Here is a 17,936-nt window from a genome sequence, read left to right as displayed (position 1 = left end):
GGGGGAGGGAAAGGGAAGGCGGCGGTGGGGAAGAGACAGAAATTTTTAATAAATACATAAATAAATACATAAATAAATAATTTTAAAAAATTACCTCAGATGAATTGAAATTTTGACATTCTATACTAGGAACATTTCCCCTTTCCGGCCTATCCACGCTGGGACAAAGAAGGCATAGTTATAGCCAACTATTTCTAAATAACACAAAAGACTTTGCCATGTGTTAGCAGAGCTCTGGAGCTAAGGGAATGGTAGAAAGGGGAGGATACTCAAGTTATAAAAGAAAATGCATGCACACACAGCTTAACAGTATAGCTGTCATATACGTATATTGTTTGGCTTTTGAAAAAAAACAACGATATACGATTGAACTATTTTCATAAAGATGGTAAAGCACTTCACTTTATACCTGGACCGTAATTTCATTTTGTACTAATACATATTTTGACCATGCTAACTTTCCACATTACATGTAACACCATGCTAATCATCCTTTGACCATTGTCTCCATTCATGTGAACACTTCCACAGCAAGTACCTGTCTTAGGGAACTGCTGACTTGAAGAACAGGCCCACTGTATGGCTTCCTGCCTCAGCCAACTATAGCCCATTTCTCCCAGTTGTGCAAGCACTGAATATTAATAATCATTACTAATCTGGTAAATAGAAAGACTTTCATTTTGTTTAAAATGTCTCAATCACCAAGACTGTAGGCCTTTCTGAGCCTCTAGGTGTCAGGTGTAAATACTCACCCTTTCAACTATCACTCTTTCCCATTGGCTATGGAAAGAGCCAGGCTGCAAGGAATGCAAGAAACCAATTATGGGCAAAGGGTTGAACTCCTGCAAAGCCCAGAGTCAGGGACAACTTACCATCATTAAAGTGCACAAGAAGGTTCCAGGGGCATAAGTGTGGTGGAGAGGGAAAAGGTAAACTCACTCTTCTTTTGGTTCCCTTTTCTTTGTCTTCAATTCACTTTCTAGTGTGTATGAACACGTTCCTATTAATTCTTCTAGGTTCTTTATATGTCCTTGGCTGTCATCAGTCCTGAGTCACATATTATGACTATTTCCTGTAACTGTCCTTTTCCTTTCATAATACTTCTAGCAACTTCTATCAAACAAGTACTTCTGGCTGATGATGTCAACCTTCCCAGCATGTAAGTGCTGCATCCTGCTGAAAAGACCTGTCACTTCTTCAATTACAAGTACCTCTCTTTGTCAATTTCTAGGTACATCTGGTTGCCTATGTTTCAAAATTGCTTAATAGGGAAGTTAAGTAAAAAAAAAAAAAAGGAACGGATCTAGTTTTTTATTTCCCTGTTTATTTCTCAAATATGAGAATCTATTGGCCTCCATACAGAATAATCAATTTCTCTGCTGAACTGGCAAAGTCATGTCCCCCTAGGAAAGAGGATGTGGGTGTCACGGTCAGACTTCTCTGAGTGAGCTCTGACGGGTGCACACAGAGAGGAAGGGGAATGGTGCCAATGGAAAACACCACGTATGAAGTGCAAAACATGTAAGCTCACAGTAAATACTGCAATAAACAGTCAATACGTGGAAGTAAGAAAATTAAGTGCATATTTACCTTAGATGTGTCTGTTGTTTAGCCATGACACCCCAAATATCACTAATAATCTGAAAATGGATTTTAAAGACTTTAGAAGAGCTGTTATAAAGAAAACAGATATCAAGACTCTTACCAGAAATATAAGAAGTACGGAGATAAGAGACAACTCAGAAAATAATAATTTCAACATTATCTGTACTACCACAGTCCTTGATGGTGATACTTAAAGCATCCTGTTAGGAAAATTACAATGCCCCATTTAGGATGTGGGCAAAAGGTTCAAAAGGATGAAATGACCTTCCTGAGGGGACAAACATTAAGGAGCACTCCTGGTCCTGATACTCCTGCTCCTCCCCTAACATGGAGGTGGTGGACATAGACACAGAACTGTAGAAGTGGCTCAGACACAGCAGCTTGCACACACCCTGGTTAAACCCTTGGAGGAACGACTGGGCTGCTGCGCAGGCTCTTATACTCTCCTGATTGGTCTTAGCATTTCCGGCCAAAAATCCTATCAATGACCATATTTCCAAGGTACCAAAAGGAACATAGTCATAGTTTCCAAATGGTGGGCTTTTAAATATTTGAAAATAATTTCCCAGCTTCTACTTGAATCATTTGCACTTCAAACTAAACAGTGCGGCTTCATTCATCCGACCTACTATATTCCATCACATCTTGCCATCAAAGCTGCAGTTTTTTGTTCTGTTTTATTGGGCAGAGTCTCATCTTATTGTGTAGCTCTAGCTGGCCTAGAACTCAGTACACAGACCAGAACAGTCTAGAACCCACAGATATCCATCCACCTGCCTTTGCCTCCCAGGTGCAAAGATTAAAGGTGTAAGCTATCATGCCTGGTCACTGCAGTCTTTGGACTGGTTCTTGACGGTCAGAATCTGGTCATTTTTGAGGATAATTATGTATGAATCACAGGGCATCCCAGGTGCAGATGGGGTGCAGAACCTGACATACAACGAAACTGAGTAAAGTGACAGAAGCCGAAACAAGCGGAGTCCAAAGCTGAGTGCCAGCAGGTGTCTGTAGGAGAGGGCTAAGACCGAGTCTAGTGAGACAATGGGCACGAAGGGAGCTACTAACGTCCTTCATCTTCCAAGGCAGTGTCTGTGTACTCCATGGGGCACTGGCTGAGTGACACATCCAAATATGCTATGGGGGAGTACGAAGCACAGTACAAATACAACGTGAACGGTAATCACAGAACAGAATATCCCACAGATAAACACACCGTGTTAGCACAAATCACTAGAGATCAATAAATTGCGAGGCTTGTGCATCTCTTCTTCGATTGCACGCTAATCTCATCTCTTAGGTCTCATGTAGTTACAGCCTTCACAAGCTACTTAAGAAACAGTTGCATGCCGGCTTTTCTTCATAGAAGACTGGTATTTCTCAGGCCTAGTTTACACAAGGGCTTAGAATTTCATTATCAAAGGAAACTTGGAGCCTGAACATGTTATCCACTTCATCAATACACTGCACTTTCCCAATTCCTCTTTTTTTATTAATAATAAATCACATTCAAAAGTAACAGAAAACTGCTCATATATCATATAAAAAGTTAAATATTAAATATTTTAGAAATATTACTCAACATTAAAATCCAGTCAATAATAGACATGACTTCTAAAATGCATGATCAGGACCTAAACTGTTCTTTCCTGGGTCTATTTTAGGCTAGCAGGGAGCAGAATATCTTTAAGATCTGTAAACACTCATCAAAGGCCATCAGTAAGAAAATACAGAATTTTTCAAAAACTCAGTATAAAACTATCCTATTATTGTGTAGCCAAATATTTGTAACTACTATACAAAAATAAGAACACGTTTAATTCTGAGAAGCATCCTGCGGCACGCGCACCTTTCTGACGATTGCAGCAAACACGATGAGAACAACAGGAAGCAGCAGTGTCTTTGTGTATCTCAGTGGAGTCTAAAATTGAAGGATATTTGTGAGAAGGAAATGTTTTAGTCAAACAAAACTTCTTTTCAAATGATGAAATGGGCGAATTTCTAGAAGCATAGGTAGAGAAATACAAACATTCATCAACCAAAGAGGCCAACCTATCCACTGACTCCCATCACTGAAACTAAAGCACGTTTCCATAGAAACACATTTCACCAATGCTGAGTCGAAAACACTAAAAATACAGTTTGCAAAACTCGCGTGAAAGACAACTATAGATTCTTCTCTTCACACACTTTGTCTAACTGAAGACTAAGCACAGTGACTATTTACAGGGAAGAAGCTCCGTATACATTTTACGTATATTCTTAGCCACTGCATTTCTTTTTCTAACACACAAATGTACACGATAAATTTATAGAAATGTATTTAGTAACACAGTCCTGTGAGCTTCTCAATTGTGTCCCACTGGAGGCCCGGTCAGGATGTTGCTCTTTCACTTTTGTGAGTCAATCACAGGTAAGGTCTTCTTTGTTACACATTTTAAGCATCTTTCCAGGTCAGTTTGGAATTGTGTTACACTCCCTCAAGTGACAAGACACTCAGCTGCCTGGCAGCACTGTCCCTAAATCCAGATATACATGGAGACAGGAATATATACAAGAGCCTGACTTTCTGTTTAAGCTGAATGGAGTCATGCCATGCCTCAGTACACAATATATCTCACTAGATGGGCAACGACCACTCGGGGGTTACAGAAGCAGGCATAACGATCTCTGTAGTCTCCGGGCCTTCTACAACATATCACTTTTCTGCTTATCTTCACCTCTATTTTCGTTACCACTTTCACGAAGGAGTCTAGATTTCCTCTAAACCGGTATCCGAAGACATTTTTCCTTTGATTTTTTTCACTATCATTTGTTTAGTTTTTATCAGCTATTATGAATCAACAGCATAAATAGGATAAATGAGGGCCAAGATGCAGTTGAAGTCATCAAGGTACACTTGACTAAGAACAGATAAGTCTACACTGAAGGCTGCTGGCCTGGCACTCTGGACACAGAATTACCAGAGTGGGAGAGCTGGAGCAATGAATATGTCAATGAAGTAATGGTCAGTTTAGTGCATTCCTACAGATATAGCCTTAGAGGAAAGTGTATCACGTGTAAACAGCAATAAAGGAATTCAACATGGATGGGGCTTCTGAGGCTAATATACACATGCTTGTTGAAACAAACTACCTCAAGAAGTATTGAAATAATATTTCACTTAAGAGATCAAAGGACTTTAGTATGTGAAATCGCATTTTATTTCACAGTATCGGTTTGCAGTAGACTACTAGAAGCTAGTAGACTGTAACACAATGAGTAGGATGTGTTCGTTCAAGACCATTCATTCCCACTGCAAGATGCTGTCCCACAGACCACTACCTACTCTCAGGCTTTCCCATGAACATCAAATATCTGAATCAAATTTTCAAAAGAGAAATGTCAGCTATGAAAAACTTGTGCTTAATGATATTTAAATGCAATGAGCTCATTCGAATATCCACACAGTAAGTGGCAGCGTACGAGCTCGAGAAGCTGATTGAACTGTGGATGCTGTCTCTGAAAAGATGCTATGGGAAATGCCTGTGCTCTCTCACCCAAGCACTGTGGGCATTCTGAATGCATACTTCCACATTATCAACACGGAAAAGGTCATAAATAAATACAAAATGGGAAGGTTTGCATTAGGCTGCTGGACTTCTTCCTCTAAGCTGAGTGTGAACCCGAAATAGCAGGACATGCTCTGTGAAAAGAAAAGGGTTGAAGCCCAGGGAACAACACTGGAAATCAGAGCTTACCTCCCTTTCCATGAAGTCAAACTCTGCTGCACAAGTATATAGTAAGGTATCAAAATCCTTGTAACTAAAGAATTTTGACGTTAGTAAGTTCCCAATATGAGCCTAGGAAGAAATCAAGTCAGGAATCATTATACTAAACCAAACATCACAATTATGCATTGCATTTTAATCTTAACAGTATCTAAAAATAGTTTTCACTGTATGAAAAAGTCCATTGTTCCAAATCTGGGCTTTTATGTTAAAGAAAGTTCTGTTCTGTTCCTCTAACCTCACAGCTGCATCCCCTGTTCTGCCAGTAAGTGACAGCTCCCAAAGCTTCCTACCAATGTCTACTACCACCCACTCAATGCCCAAGGCTTTTACCCCTGAGTTTTTCTACTTGTGGTGCTAAACCTGGAAAAAAAAAAAAACAGTTCCCCAGCCCCACCTTGCTCTCCCCCAGGAGGAATGAGCCTAGGAACTCTTAAGATTTCTGACAACCACATAGGAAGCCAGGTCTGGAGGACAGAGGGGAGGCTGAGTCTGAATGTGGGAAGGGACTTATAGACAGTTTAAAGGCAGCAGGCACAGAGGAATGGGCATAAAAGGCACCTTCTGACAGACAGTCAGGAAGGGCTTGTGTGCTGTCCCACTCTATAAACGAGAAAGGAAGGCTTGAGGGCATACGATGTTCACCAAACTTTCAAGTTAACTATTATCTAAAACAGCAAAGTCTAGGAGAAGAGATGATTTTGCCTATGGCCTCGGATCACAGGGGCTCGTGAGAGTGGAGCAGGAAGGATGGGGGACTGTGATGACACAAAGGCTGCGGAGAGAAGAGGCAGGCGGATACACTTAGGAAGTTGGAAGGGTGGTTATGTGGCCCCTGAAATGGCCCAAGGAAACAAATCCCAAATAAAATGAAGAAAAATTTCCTGCCAAAAGGCAACTGCCATTTACACAAAGAGCTTAAATTATCTAATTAGAGGGCAGATGCTCAAACTGACGTAAGGGAACAAATACAATATTATGTTGTCTACAAAAGATAAACCACACCAAAGCATAAAAGAAAATAAACAACATAAGTTTGAAACAAAATCCTAGGGTAGCAGCCATGGAATCTCACAGAACTAAGTTCAAGGGCCGGGGAGATTCAGGAAAAGGAACTTGCCATGAAAACTGATGAACAGAGTGTGGCCCCAGACCACAGTGGAAAGAAAGAATTCTCCCACCCCTGCCGCTTCCCTGAAACACACTAATGAAATATAAAATTCAAGACAAAAACCACACAGCGATTCAGGGAAACCTGTGAAAAGACAATACTATGTGCTGGTGAGCGAAGAGCAAAGCCCACGACACATCCTGCATGTGGACCACCACAGAGAGCCATGCGTGTGCCTATGAATCTGACAGCAGCAGAGGAGCAAGAGAAGAGAAGATTCAACATAAATTAGCACAATATAATTAGTCCATAAATAAAGACTATAAACTTTACAGGAAGAACATACACATTTTCCTTAAGCACAGTAAAAAAAATTAAGTATTTACATGTAGCATGTCATAACAGCATGTTGAAACTGCATATAAATTTTTTAATCATAAAAGCAGTAAAACTAGAAAATATCTGGGAATGGCTTTTGCAGTCCTTCTGACTGGAAACTAAATAGGCCAAAATTCAATAACCTTTAGATCAAGCACAAAGTCACAAAAAGCAAATTTATAAGGTATACAAAAAGCACTACTTTCAGGAATCATTAAGACAAATTTACCAGAAAATAAGAGTGGTAAAAGCAAAAGGATCACACATTTTCCTACGTGCTTGATTCTTACAAATGGACTCTATAAAATTAATCTCAAAAGAAGAGTGTTTAAAAAGGGGATGGGAGAGGATGAAGTGAGGGACGGTGGTCGGAGGACACACAGCTACGGTTAGGTTGTGCAGACCTACTGCACATCAGATGACTGCCACCAGTGACCCTTTTGCATTCCACTGCCAAATGCAGAGAATGGATGTGACAAGCTCTAGCTACAAAATAACAATAACAAAACAGTAACTGTGAAGTTATCTGAAGAAAGTCTGCTTTCTAGCAGTCCACCATGCACGAAAGCTTCCCCACATGACGCTGTACATGGTATACACATACAATGTTACCTGTCAAGTTAGAAAGGTTGAAAACTTAACTATTTAACAATAAAAGACCATTCCCGATATATGTACATATATAAAACTTGCATGTGTAATTCTGAAAGCATGCGGCACTCGGTCTCAAACAAAGAATATGCAAAGCAGCCCTGAGTACACCCGTCAAAGCTCCAGCCAGATGGCTAAGTTCCTAAGGAAGTCGAGTTAGGACTGAAACCCTCCTCACACTGAAAATCCTGAGTGCTATAGGCTTCAGTGTTGCTTTCTGCCTACATTTAAGGGGGAAATGTCAGTTCTATTCAAATGCTCTCTGAAAGTAGGAGACTGAACTCATCTTAAAAAATACAGGAAGTTACCACTGTCCTGAAGACAAAATCATTAAGTAAGAAAAACTATGATTAATACCTTTCATCATTAAAGGTAAATATCCTTAAAATATTAGCCAACCAAACTCAGCACTATTAAGAAAGAACAAGATTGTGGAATAATATTTTGGGACACTATGAAGATGTGTCTTTGCCAAAGCACCTTCTGATTGGCTTAATAAAAGAGTTGACTGGCTGGTAGCTAGTCAGGAGGTATAGGTAGGACAGCCAGACAGAGGATGCTGGGAGGAAAAAAGGCAGAGTCTCAGGAGACAGAAAGAGACACAGAACAAGCAGGATGGGAAGTGTGGACATGAGGTAATGAGCCTCGGGGCAGCACACAGACAAAGAGAAATGAGATGTTCTAAGAGCTAGCTAAAAAGAAGCCTAAGCTAATGGCCAAGCATTTATAATTAATAATAAGTCTCGGAGTGATTATTTGGGAGCAGGTACAAGGACACAGAGAAAGTCCGCCTACAGATTAACACAATGAGCAAATGAGATTGGCTTCAGAGTCCAACACTGGGTCAGGGTTAAATATCAGGGAATGTGGGAACTTGTAGACATGGAAGAGAGAGTTAAAAAAAATCCCCAGGACAACTACAACACAACAAAAGTGTCACAAACAACCACATCACAGTCTTCTAGTCTAACATCTATGATGCTGTATTTTCTGATAAAAATGAACTGTGAAGAAATGGGAGTGTGTGGCACTCCTGCCTAGGCTGTCTCGTCTACCATCATGGATTCTCCAGCTTGCTGGGTCTATGGCAGGGTCTCTATGGAGGTGGTGGGCCCAATGTCAAAAACTTGATTTTGAGCCTATTACAAACACCTGTGTTATCATCAGCACCAGCAGGAAAATGAGAGATGAAAGCCTTCCTGGGAAAAACTACAGCTTCAATCCCAGTGACAGGAACTGAAGACGGGCAGACTAGCTGTAATTGCTACAGTGAGAACCTAGAGATGAGACAACCATCTAAAGGATAAGGACATTTTCACACTCCTGGAGGACTGGAAAGCATACACATGATCCAAGAGAGCCCAAGTATTCTACAAACCCACAGCTGATAGACAGAAGGCAGTGCAGACTTTCAGGGAGCAAGCAAAGGGGCATGGAAGGCAGGAAAGATGTGATTTCATTAATAGATAGATAGATAGATAGATAGATAGATAGATAGATGATAGATAGATAGATAGATAGATAGATAGATAGATAGATTGCCTTCTTAGAAATAATGAAGGCCAGAAGTTTTAAAGAAACTACAGTCCACAAACAACTCTGCAACCAGCAAAATGAGAAACCACAACAAATAACCTAAACACTGGAATAGAAATGAAGGTGGACAGAACCTACTGTTAAGAGATTTGGCTTATAAAAAATTAGAAAATGGAGTCCTATAGGTTCAGAGTACACAAGCCTCCTCAAGCACAAGAAAGAAAGGGAAATAAAAAGGATGGAAAATGCTGCAAAATACAAAGGCAATATAAACCCCCTTTGTTCTTTTTCTCTTCATTTAAGATATAAAAGTTCATAAATCAGTGATCAAAACTCATGCTCTTGGCACTAACACAGATATCCAATGTATGACAATAATGGCACAAAGGGAGAGGAATCAGACTCTGAACCTACAGATTTAACCTCAAGATTGTTTTAAATAAAGATATGTATTGTAATCTCTAGACCCACCATTAAAAATTAACTAATGAAGAGTTATTTATTCACAATTCAGTACACTGCAGCACAATCCACCAACCTAGCAACCTAAGTACCCACCAGTGAGTCCACAGAGGAAGAAGATTGTGTGCGTGTGTGTACACAATCAATTACAACAATAATAACCATGGCATCACTAACCAACGCTTGTTAAGTACTGACCCCATGCTACACTCAGTAAGCCCCTTTAATTTAGGAAAACTGTAAGATCACAGGAGAGGCATGGCTATTCCAATCTGACAAACTGTAAAGCTCTGCTAAGAAGACTTTCCTTCGAAGGGTAAGTGGATTTTGTTGCTTGCTTGTCTTTGTTTTGTTTTGAAAGCTCCAGGATTCACCTCATTCATGACGAAATGAGACCTACATAAAATGTGCAAAGTACAAATACTTGAACCCTAACAGCTGCTAGCTCCTCAGACTAGAGAGAACTGGCAGGTGAAGGGACACACACAGCCTCCCCCCGAAGGACAGTGAGCGAAGGAAAGACACAGCCCTTTCCAGTGCTGGGGGCCTGGCCCCTGCTTCTTTAGCAGCAGCACACTTAGAATGCAGGAGGCACTGGTATCGCTCTCTGCTTCAGTCCTAGAGGCCTTCGCTTGCTTATGTCATCTCTTGTGTGGAGATCTGCACTGACTGTCATTTCATTTCACTAGAATGTTGGGCTACGCAAAAATGTCAACAGTGCCTTCAGTCTGAATCACTGGCTTATTAGTTTGTCTCCCAACAGAAAGAAAGCAGAGTCCACACACCTGCACCGGAGCTATTGTCTCCCCCTTCTTCCTACATTCTGCATCCAACTCCCTCACTCTTCCCCTGTCATCTGGTCAATTCCTGATTCTCCTCCTGTGTGCTCCTGTAGAATCCTGAGCTTACACTCTTACTTGCCATAGCCTTCATTATCTTTTGTATTATTATAATTGCTTGAAGTACCAAACTTAGAATGTGCTGATCACATCAAAATAAAGTAAGTAAGTGAGGCCAGGGGATGGCTTGAGGGAGCCAAAGCATAAGATTAGTCTGCCTACATGCCCAGCATTGCCAAGGGTGAGACAGGAGGATCACTGGGGCTTGCTGGCCACCGCCTAGCTTCAGGTTCATGGGAGACCTTGCCTCAAGACAGTGGAGAGAGATGATAGCTCATGTCCAGTTCTGTTTATGTATAGAAACCTACGCAGGTACCATGAACACACACACACACACACACACACACACACACACACACACAGAGAAACAAATAAAGCAACTATTCATAAGAAGAAGCCTGAAGATAATAAATCACAAACATTATCATTTTATTCTCTGTCCTAGCCAAACAAAACAAAATTTCTTAAGTCTAACCTGGCTCTAACTGTGAATAATGGCATCTGAACAAACATCCCATAAGAACTGGCCACAGTGAAGATGGGGAGGGCAGATCTCTATCTATGACGGTGAAGACACTGTCTCTTTGGTTTTAAAAAGAGACTACTGAGAACTCAAGAACAATGGCAATGGGTTTTTGATCCTACTGCACGAACTGGCTTTGTGGGAGCCTAGGCAGTTTGGATGCTCACCTTACAAGACCTGGATGGAGGTGGGGGGTCCTTGGACTTCCCACAGGGCAGGGAAACTTGATTGCNGGCGGGGAAGAGTCAGAAATCTTTAATAAATAAATAAAATTTTTTAATAAAAAAAAAGAGACCATAACGAAATCAGAAAATGGCTGTACATGCCTTAGATGTTAGGCCTTAGTGTTCAGAGTTCTTGTTTGACATTTTCTACATCTTTGTGACATAGAAATATACTAAAAAGGGGCTGTATTAATTCTGGAGATTCACACTATATCCATAATCATATTTTTGTGATTTTCTTTCTTGTATTAAAAAGAGAAAATAATATTTACCTCACCTTAGAATACAGCTTAAGAAATTAACTCTAATAATTCCATTAATGTACTCCCTGCCTACTGGATACTTCTCAAGTCTTTCCATTTTAAGCAACAATACACTTACATCATCTGCAATGCCGAAGATTCTGGAAGTCAAATACTTGAGTGTAACAGTTCCACATAACCAACAACACCCTTGGATAACCTACAAAAGAAAAATAAATAAAACAAACTTTCTTCCACCTTCTGTAGCCTGGAGCAGTGAACGGAGCACATGCTTTATCCCATGTTAGCGATACTATTTCCCAAGGGAACATCTTCTAAAAGCACATTGTTCAAAAACCAAGGGTTATCATAGCTAAAAATAAAACTGAAAACATAGGACCTTCCTAGCAAAATGTATTTCTGTCTTATCAGAGATGTAAACAAGAACTCCAGCTCGACACCTACAGTGGGGCTGTCACACATGGTTGTCCTCAGAAGAAACATGGGGTAATAAATAAAACTTCAGACAGAGCCCTCATGTGCTTATTACAAAGCAAACAGGCCCCTTGTGTGCATAATTTTTTAAAAAGTAAAGCATAAAACCAATGCAGTATTTTAGAGAAGAAAACACATAGGTTTATTCTTACCCATAAACTAGGTTCAGATACATTCATTTTTAGCAACTGTGGTTTCACTGCCAGCAACCCCTGAATAGGAACACAAATGAATACTCAGACACTCAAGTAACAATTGTTCTGAATAACTGAGACTTTGAAAAACATGAAATTCAGCACATGATTGATTTATTAATTAAATATGTTCTTTGACATTTTCACGCATTTTGAACTCCGTCCTAATTCATCTACAGCCCTGTCTCTCTGTCCTCTCTTTCTTCCTGCACATTTCTCTCCGACATTCATGTCCCTTGCTTTGCTTTGTGGATTTTTCACAATTGCCACCCCATGTCCACATATGCAGTTAGTGATTTCAAAGCATACCTCAAAAAAAAAAAAACACTAAAAAAATGTATTGTCATTGAGAATGTAAAATTGAAAAGAAAATCAGTATATAAAAGACCTACTTCTCTATTTTCCATATCAGATTTACCTATGATGAACCAAGAGGTATACAACAAATTCAGAAATTTAAATAGCTCATAAAAGCATAAGATTCCCTTTAAGCTTAAAATTCCTGACTTGACTTACATGATGAACTACACATGAGATTTTACTGTCCTAACAGAACAGCTCTGTGTTAAATCAAGTCTGTCCAGGTACATGAATCCTAAACTCTATAAGCTCCAGTGAGAAAAACAGACTTCAAACTTGGCAGAAATGACTTAGAGAATTTGTTGATCTTAATCCCAGGGCACAGCAGTAGCAACTCCAAGTTTAGGGCTGCAAATAGCATCACCTGAAGCCCACGGCTGTGGCTAAATATACTTCAGCTACAGAGTAACAAATAACACATCAGCTACAGGTAGCGCCTCAGGCTGGAGAAAGCGCGCGTGCGTGCGTGCGTGCGTGCGTGCGTGCGTGTGTGTGTGTGTGTGTGTGTGTGTCTTGAAAATGGGTATTTTAAAGTAGCTACTTGTGAGGCAGAGCTGTAAGACTCTCCAAATGTACTAATGGGCTCTGGAAATCAACTGAATCAAAGGATGACTATTCAAAAGGCAGAAAGCACTCCAACCGGGAAGTGCAATGTGTGTGTTACCAAGACACAGACCCAGCTGGAGTGCGTGTGCCACAGGTAGAAGGGGAAACCGGGTTTGCACAGCACTGTAATACTAAAGCCTGTGAATCAGAGTCATTTCCTAAAAGTGCACCAAAGTCTGAATTTAAGACAACTTTTAGATTTAGACTGAAACTGGAAAGATGAAAAGAAAACAGGAAGTACAGAAATCTCCTGCAATGAACTCAAAAACAAAGCAGGTGCAAGGGGAGCTGAGGGGAGGAAAAAGCAACCTAGGGACAGCGGGACCTGAGGCTCTGAGCTTTCCAATGGTGAAGCCACTGAGTCTTAATTTCTCTGCTTTCGCAGTGAGAACTTCATTGCTCCATCAGGTAAAGATAAAGCTGATAAACACTTTATATGACCCCGCAGAAGCTACTCATGCATTCCAAACCAGTGATAGAGAAGTTGAAACTGTTTCAAAAACAGACAGGGCCAGACAGCTTAACTGAACATAGTGAGCTATCAATAAAAAAACCAAAGCCTGCAGCGGGGAGGATGTGCTGAGGAGATATGGGGAATATCTATGGTCATACTTCACTGTATACATTCATAAAATTCTCAAAAATAAAGCTTTTTAATAAACAGTTAAAGGAATACTTACCCAAATAATCACCAAAGAGGATGCATAGTAAGATGTGAGCAACATCGAGTTCCCAAACATCAACACGAAACAAAGCACAAGAGAAATCTATGAAAATTAAAGGAAATACAGTTAGTGCACACGGACCCAAAGGAAGAATGTGGACGTTCATTTTTCAATTGTACACTCCCGTGATTGAGGAAATTTAAAGCACTCAAAAAGGGTGACCAGGCAAGCCCAGCTCACTCTACATCCCAAGCCCCACACTCCAAGAAAAGGTGTGTGCCATCGCCGGCCATTTCCTGCGCACCCTCCCAGACACCAGCATTTCAAATTCTAGTTTACATCTCATTCATAAGCCATGAACAGTCACCCACCCACAAGCTATCCTTCCTTGCTTTGACTCTTAAACATGCTTCGAGAAGCTTCCCATATCAACCCAAATCTATCTAATTCATGCTAAAAACTGAAAAAAAAAATGCCACTCTACAGCTTACTAACTGTTCTGAGTACTGGCCAGCACCTAAGTGCCTTCTAGTTCTACCCCACTTTTTTTATTCCCCGACCCAAATGACAAGGCCCTTCTGGGTGCCCCTTATGCACCGGTCAACCCATTGCTATAGATGCCTTCTAGATACATCTTAATGCACTGGTCAATACACTGCTATAGATTCAAAGAAAACTGATGGATCAAGAAACAGCCTTTTCAAAAACAAAAGACAAAATACTGACAAGCAGATGCACCCGTTTACTGCCCACAAACTGGATGAACGTTTCTGTTGACACACACTCTGACTAACCCTGCACACTGCTTCTTAAGGGCTGCCCAGCTTACCTGGGCCAGTGCTCCATCATTGCTTCCCCTTCACTACTGAATGGCACGAGACACTGCCTCTCATCAGTTATGTGTGCATTATGAGTGGGAACTGCTTATTTTTACTATGTGCTTTTGCTGTTGGATTAGTGTTTTTCCTTCAGGCTCTTGTTAGATGTCACAGGAAACAAACATGCTACAAGGATTTCCCCAGTACATTTTTTCTTTGTCATATTTTTGTATTATGATTACTAGTTAAATTTTTATGTTAGTCATATCTATCATTCATCTTCTTTAGGTCCTCAAGACTTACCTTTATAATTTAGAAAGCTTTTAAAAAATAAAAAGCTCACATTTCTTTGATATATTTCCATTTGCGTGTGGATTTCATTTCAAAATACACTACAACTTGAGAATAAAAGGTACAATCGTTTCAATCAATATAGAAAAGTATTTGGCAAATTTCAGCATCATCCAGTTACAATACACTGAACAAACTGGTGCAAGGCTGAATCTACCTCTTCATAATAGAGACCACATATGAAGCCACAGCAGGCTCTGTTCTCAACACTGAGAGACCGAAATCTCTCCCTCAAGGGTCAGCAGCATGGGACAGTGTAAACGTGTGTCACTTAGATGGGAAAGAAGACATCCAAGGCAAAATGGAGATGAAAGAGTAAACAGTCTGTTCACAGACACATCTCTGTAGGAAAAAAAAAAGCCTAAAGGTGGGAGAACAATTGTTAAAAGTTCAAAAAAGTAACCGCACGTAAAGTTCACACACAAACACATACACACAACAACAACTTAGTATCCACATGCTAACAACAAACAATCTCAGAGAGAAATCTACAAAATAAGTCCTTTGCCAATAGCATCAAAAATGAACAAAAATACTTAGTGGTTAGCTTAATTGCAGAGGCACAACACTTACACAAAGAAATCTATAAAATGATACTGAAAGAAATAAAGACATAAATGATGGAAAGGCAGATCATATTTATTGTCTGAATGCTGTTCCCATGCTATGAGCACCAGATATTTACACAGTCAGTGCAGTAACTATGAAAACCCAGCATCTTTTGCAGAAATAAAAATTCATACAGAATCTAAAGGAGCACAGGGGAGATAAAACAACAGTGAAAAAGAACAGGGTACAGACTCAGACTTGGATTTCAAAACTTGATATGAAGCCAAAGTCCTAAGAATGCTGTAGGGCAGACACAAAGTCAAAGAACCGACCAATGACATTGAACTCCAACTGAACTCAGACACAACCCCTCCAATGAAGGGACCGATGCTGTTTGACAAGAATTCCAACATCAGACAATGGAGATGAGACAACCTATTCAAGGAACAGTGCTTAAGAAGCTAGACACTCCATGAACATGAACCATTATCTAGTGCCGTCCCACAGAGAGAGCTTAGAAGTTGTTGCTGGGTCTTAGCAACAAGTAGAATTGTATCATGCAGAGAAGTGAGATCACAGGGAAAACTGCCTCAGGTGGAGGAGAAAGACAGGTGCCACTCAAGGCAGCGGAACACAAACCCCTGCGAAAGCAGCCCCAGAAGGGGAACCTGCACTGTGATGAAGGGACGGCAGCTGCAGTGGCCGATGGGAAGGGAGCTTACAATTCAGTCATTTCTTTTTTTCCTCTCAGGGAAAAACCACAAAGGAGAACCTTTCGCTGCTCCAGCAGGAGGAGAAAACAGTACTGCTCTGAAATATGCCAGAGCATCCCATTTATAGGAAGAAGTCACGCTAGCATTCTACAATCTTTTCTGGAAGATGGGAGCTGAGGAAACTTTTAAATCCCTCTAGGGCACAAGATTACTCTCATTATAACTCAGACGATGACACTATAATCAAATTACTTCAAGTATTTCCCATAAAAAGATGAAAAACAAACAAAAACCCCTAATTCAACAAAATTTCAGCAAAGCAAATTGGACAATGGGTAAGAAGAAGCATACACTACAACCCGATGAATGTACCCAGGCAGTAGCAGTCAGCATTTGAAAACCAATTAGTATACAACATCCACAGCCTGAAGAATAAAGCAGGGAAAGAAAAATTACCTGACCAAGTTCAACATGCATTCATAGTTTAAAGGAAAAAAAAAACTGCAACAAACTGGGGATAGCAAAGACAATCCATAAACTTGGCAAAGATCTACAAAAGTCCATGTGTGTACATCAGTGTTAATGTAGGGTAACTAGCTTTCCTGCCAAGCTTTCCTCCTACTGTTGCTTCTCAAAAAGTCCACATCCTACAATGAGGAAGGATGCTAATGCTAGAAGGAAAAAAATTAGATATCTTTGCAGATGACATGGCAATTTGTAGAGAATATCTCAACCAACCAACAAAACCAGAGTTAATAAGAAACTGCAGCAAGGTGAAATGTGGGATACTGTCCAAAGGCAAAAGTTACCCATTGCAGCAGCAAGAGCTTGAGATTAATAATGCATTGCCATTTAAGCTAGCATCTGAAAAGATGAACTATATATAAACCCAACAAATGTGCACAAGATCTCTGGACAGAGGTTTACATACACAAACATATACAAATAAGTACTTAAAATAAATGTAATAATGAATGTATATTCATTCAAGTATTTGTATATATGTATGTATGTACATATATATACACATACACACACATATATATGTGCTATAGAGATTTGCATTGGTACAGATCTTGGTTTATTGATACAAATTTAAGGTCAATTTTATTATATGTATATTTCTGCTCTTGATTAAGGTATTGTGTTTGTGTAGCTCATTTAAAAATGTAATGTATAACTAAGATTAAAAAAAACTGCCTTGAACTGTTGATAGGGCAAAAGAAAAGGGCTAGGCTGGGAAAACTAAATGGAATGCTGGGAGAAGGAAGGCAGAGTTAGAGAGAAGCCATATAGTCCTGCTGGAGCCAGATGGAACTTTACCCGGTAAACCACAGCCACGCGGCAATATACGGATTATTAAAAATCGGTTAAATTAATATGTTAGAGTTAGCCAATAAGAAGCTAGAGCTAATGGGCCAAGCAGTGATTTAATTAATACAGTTTCTGTGTGATTATTTTGCGGCTGAGCAGCTGGGAACCAACAAGTGTCCTTCTTACCACATATATGGGCTGGAGAGACAGCTCCGTGGTTAAGAGCACTAGCTGTTCTTGCTAAAGGTTCAGGCTTAGTTTCCAGCATCCACATGGAAGCTCACAACCTTCTGTACCTCTAGTTCTAAGTGATCCAATGCCCTCTTCTGACTTCTGCAGGCACCAAGCACAAATGTGATACACAGGTATACATATAGGCAAAACATATACAGATTTATATAGAGAAAACTATGCAGCACTGGTTAAAATATTCAAATAGGTAAATCTTTAAAATTAAAAATTCCAACTCCAAG

The 17,936-nt window shown here is 40.1% G+C and overlaps 1 protein-coding gene across 3 annotated transcripts in view; it reads right to left on the bottom strand.

Moving 5' to 3' along the window:
* The window catches only part of Dpy19l1 (dpy-19 like C-mannosyltransferase 1), a 92,340-nt gene that overhangs the window by 15,103 nt on the left and 59,301 nt on the right, over positions 1-17,936 (bottom strand). For all 3 annotated transcript variants that reach the window (XM_050124892.1, XM_050124891.1, XM_050124893.1), the window contains exons 11-16: positions 13,734-13,820; positions 12,046-12,105; positions 11,538-11,618; positions 5,343-5,444; positions 3,452-3,523; positions 1,591-1,640 (exon numbers count right to left, since the gene is read on the bottom strand). In XM_050124892.1, coding sequence (XP_049980849.1) covers positions 1,591-1,640; positions 3,452-3,523; positions 5,343-5,444; positions 11,538-11,618; positions 12,046-12,105; positions 13,734-13,820 — 452 coding nt within the window. The remainder of the gene's footprint in view (positions 1-1,590; positions 1,641-3,451; positions 3,524-5,342; positions 5,445-11,537; positions 11,619-12,045; positions 12,106-13,733; positions 13,821-17,936) is intronic.

Source organism: Alexandromys fortis, unplaced genomic scaffold, assembly GCF_014885135.2.
Source record: "Alexandromys fortis isolate MF-2015 unplaced genomic scaffold, M_Fortis_MF-2015_v1.1 scaffold_204, whole genome shotgun sequence".
NCBI classification, from domain to species: domain Eukaryota; kingdom Metazoa; phylum Chordata; class Mammalia; order Rodentia; family Cricetidae; genus Alexandromys; species Alexandromys fortis.
Note: the sequence above shows the minus strand (reverse complement) of the source record. Positions and strands in the feature narration are given on the sequence as shown.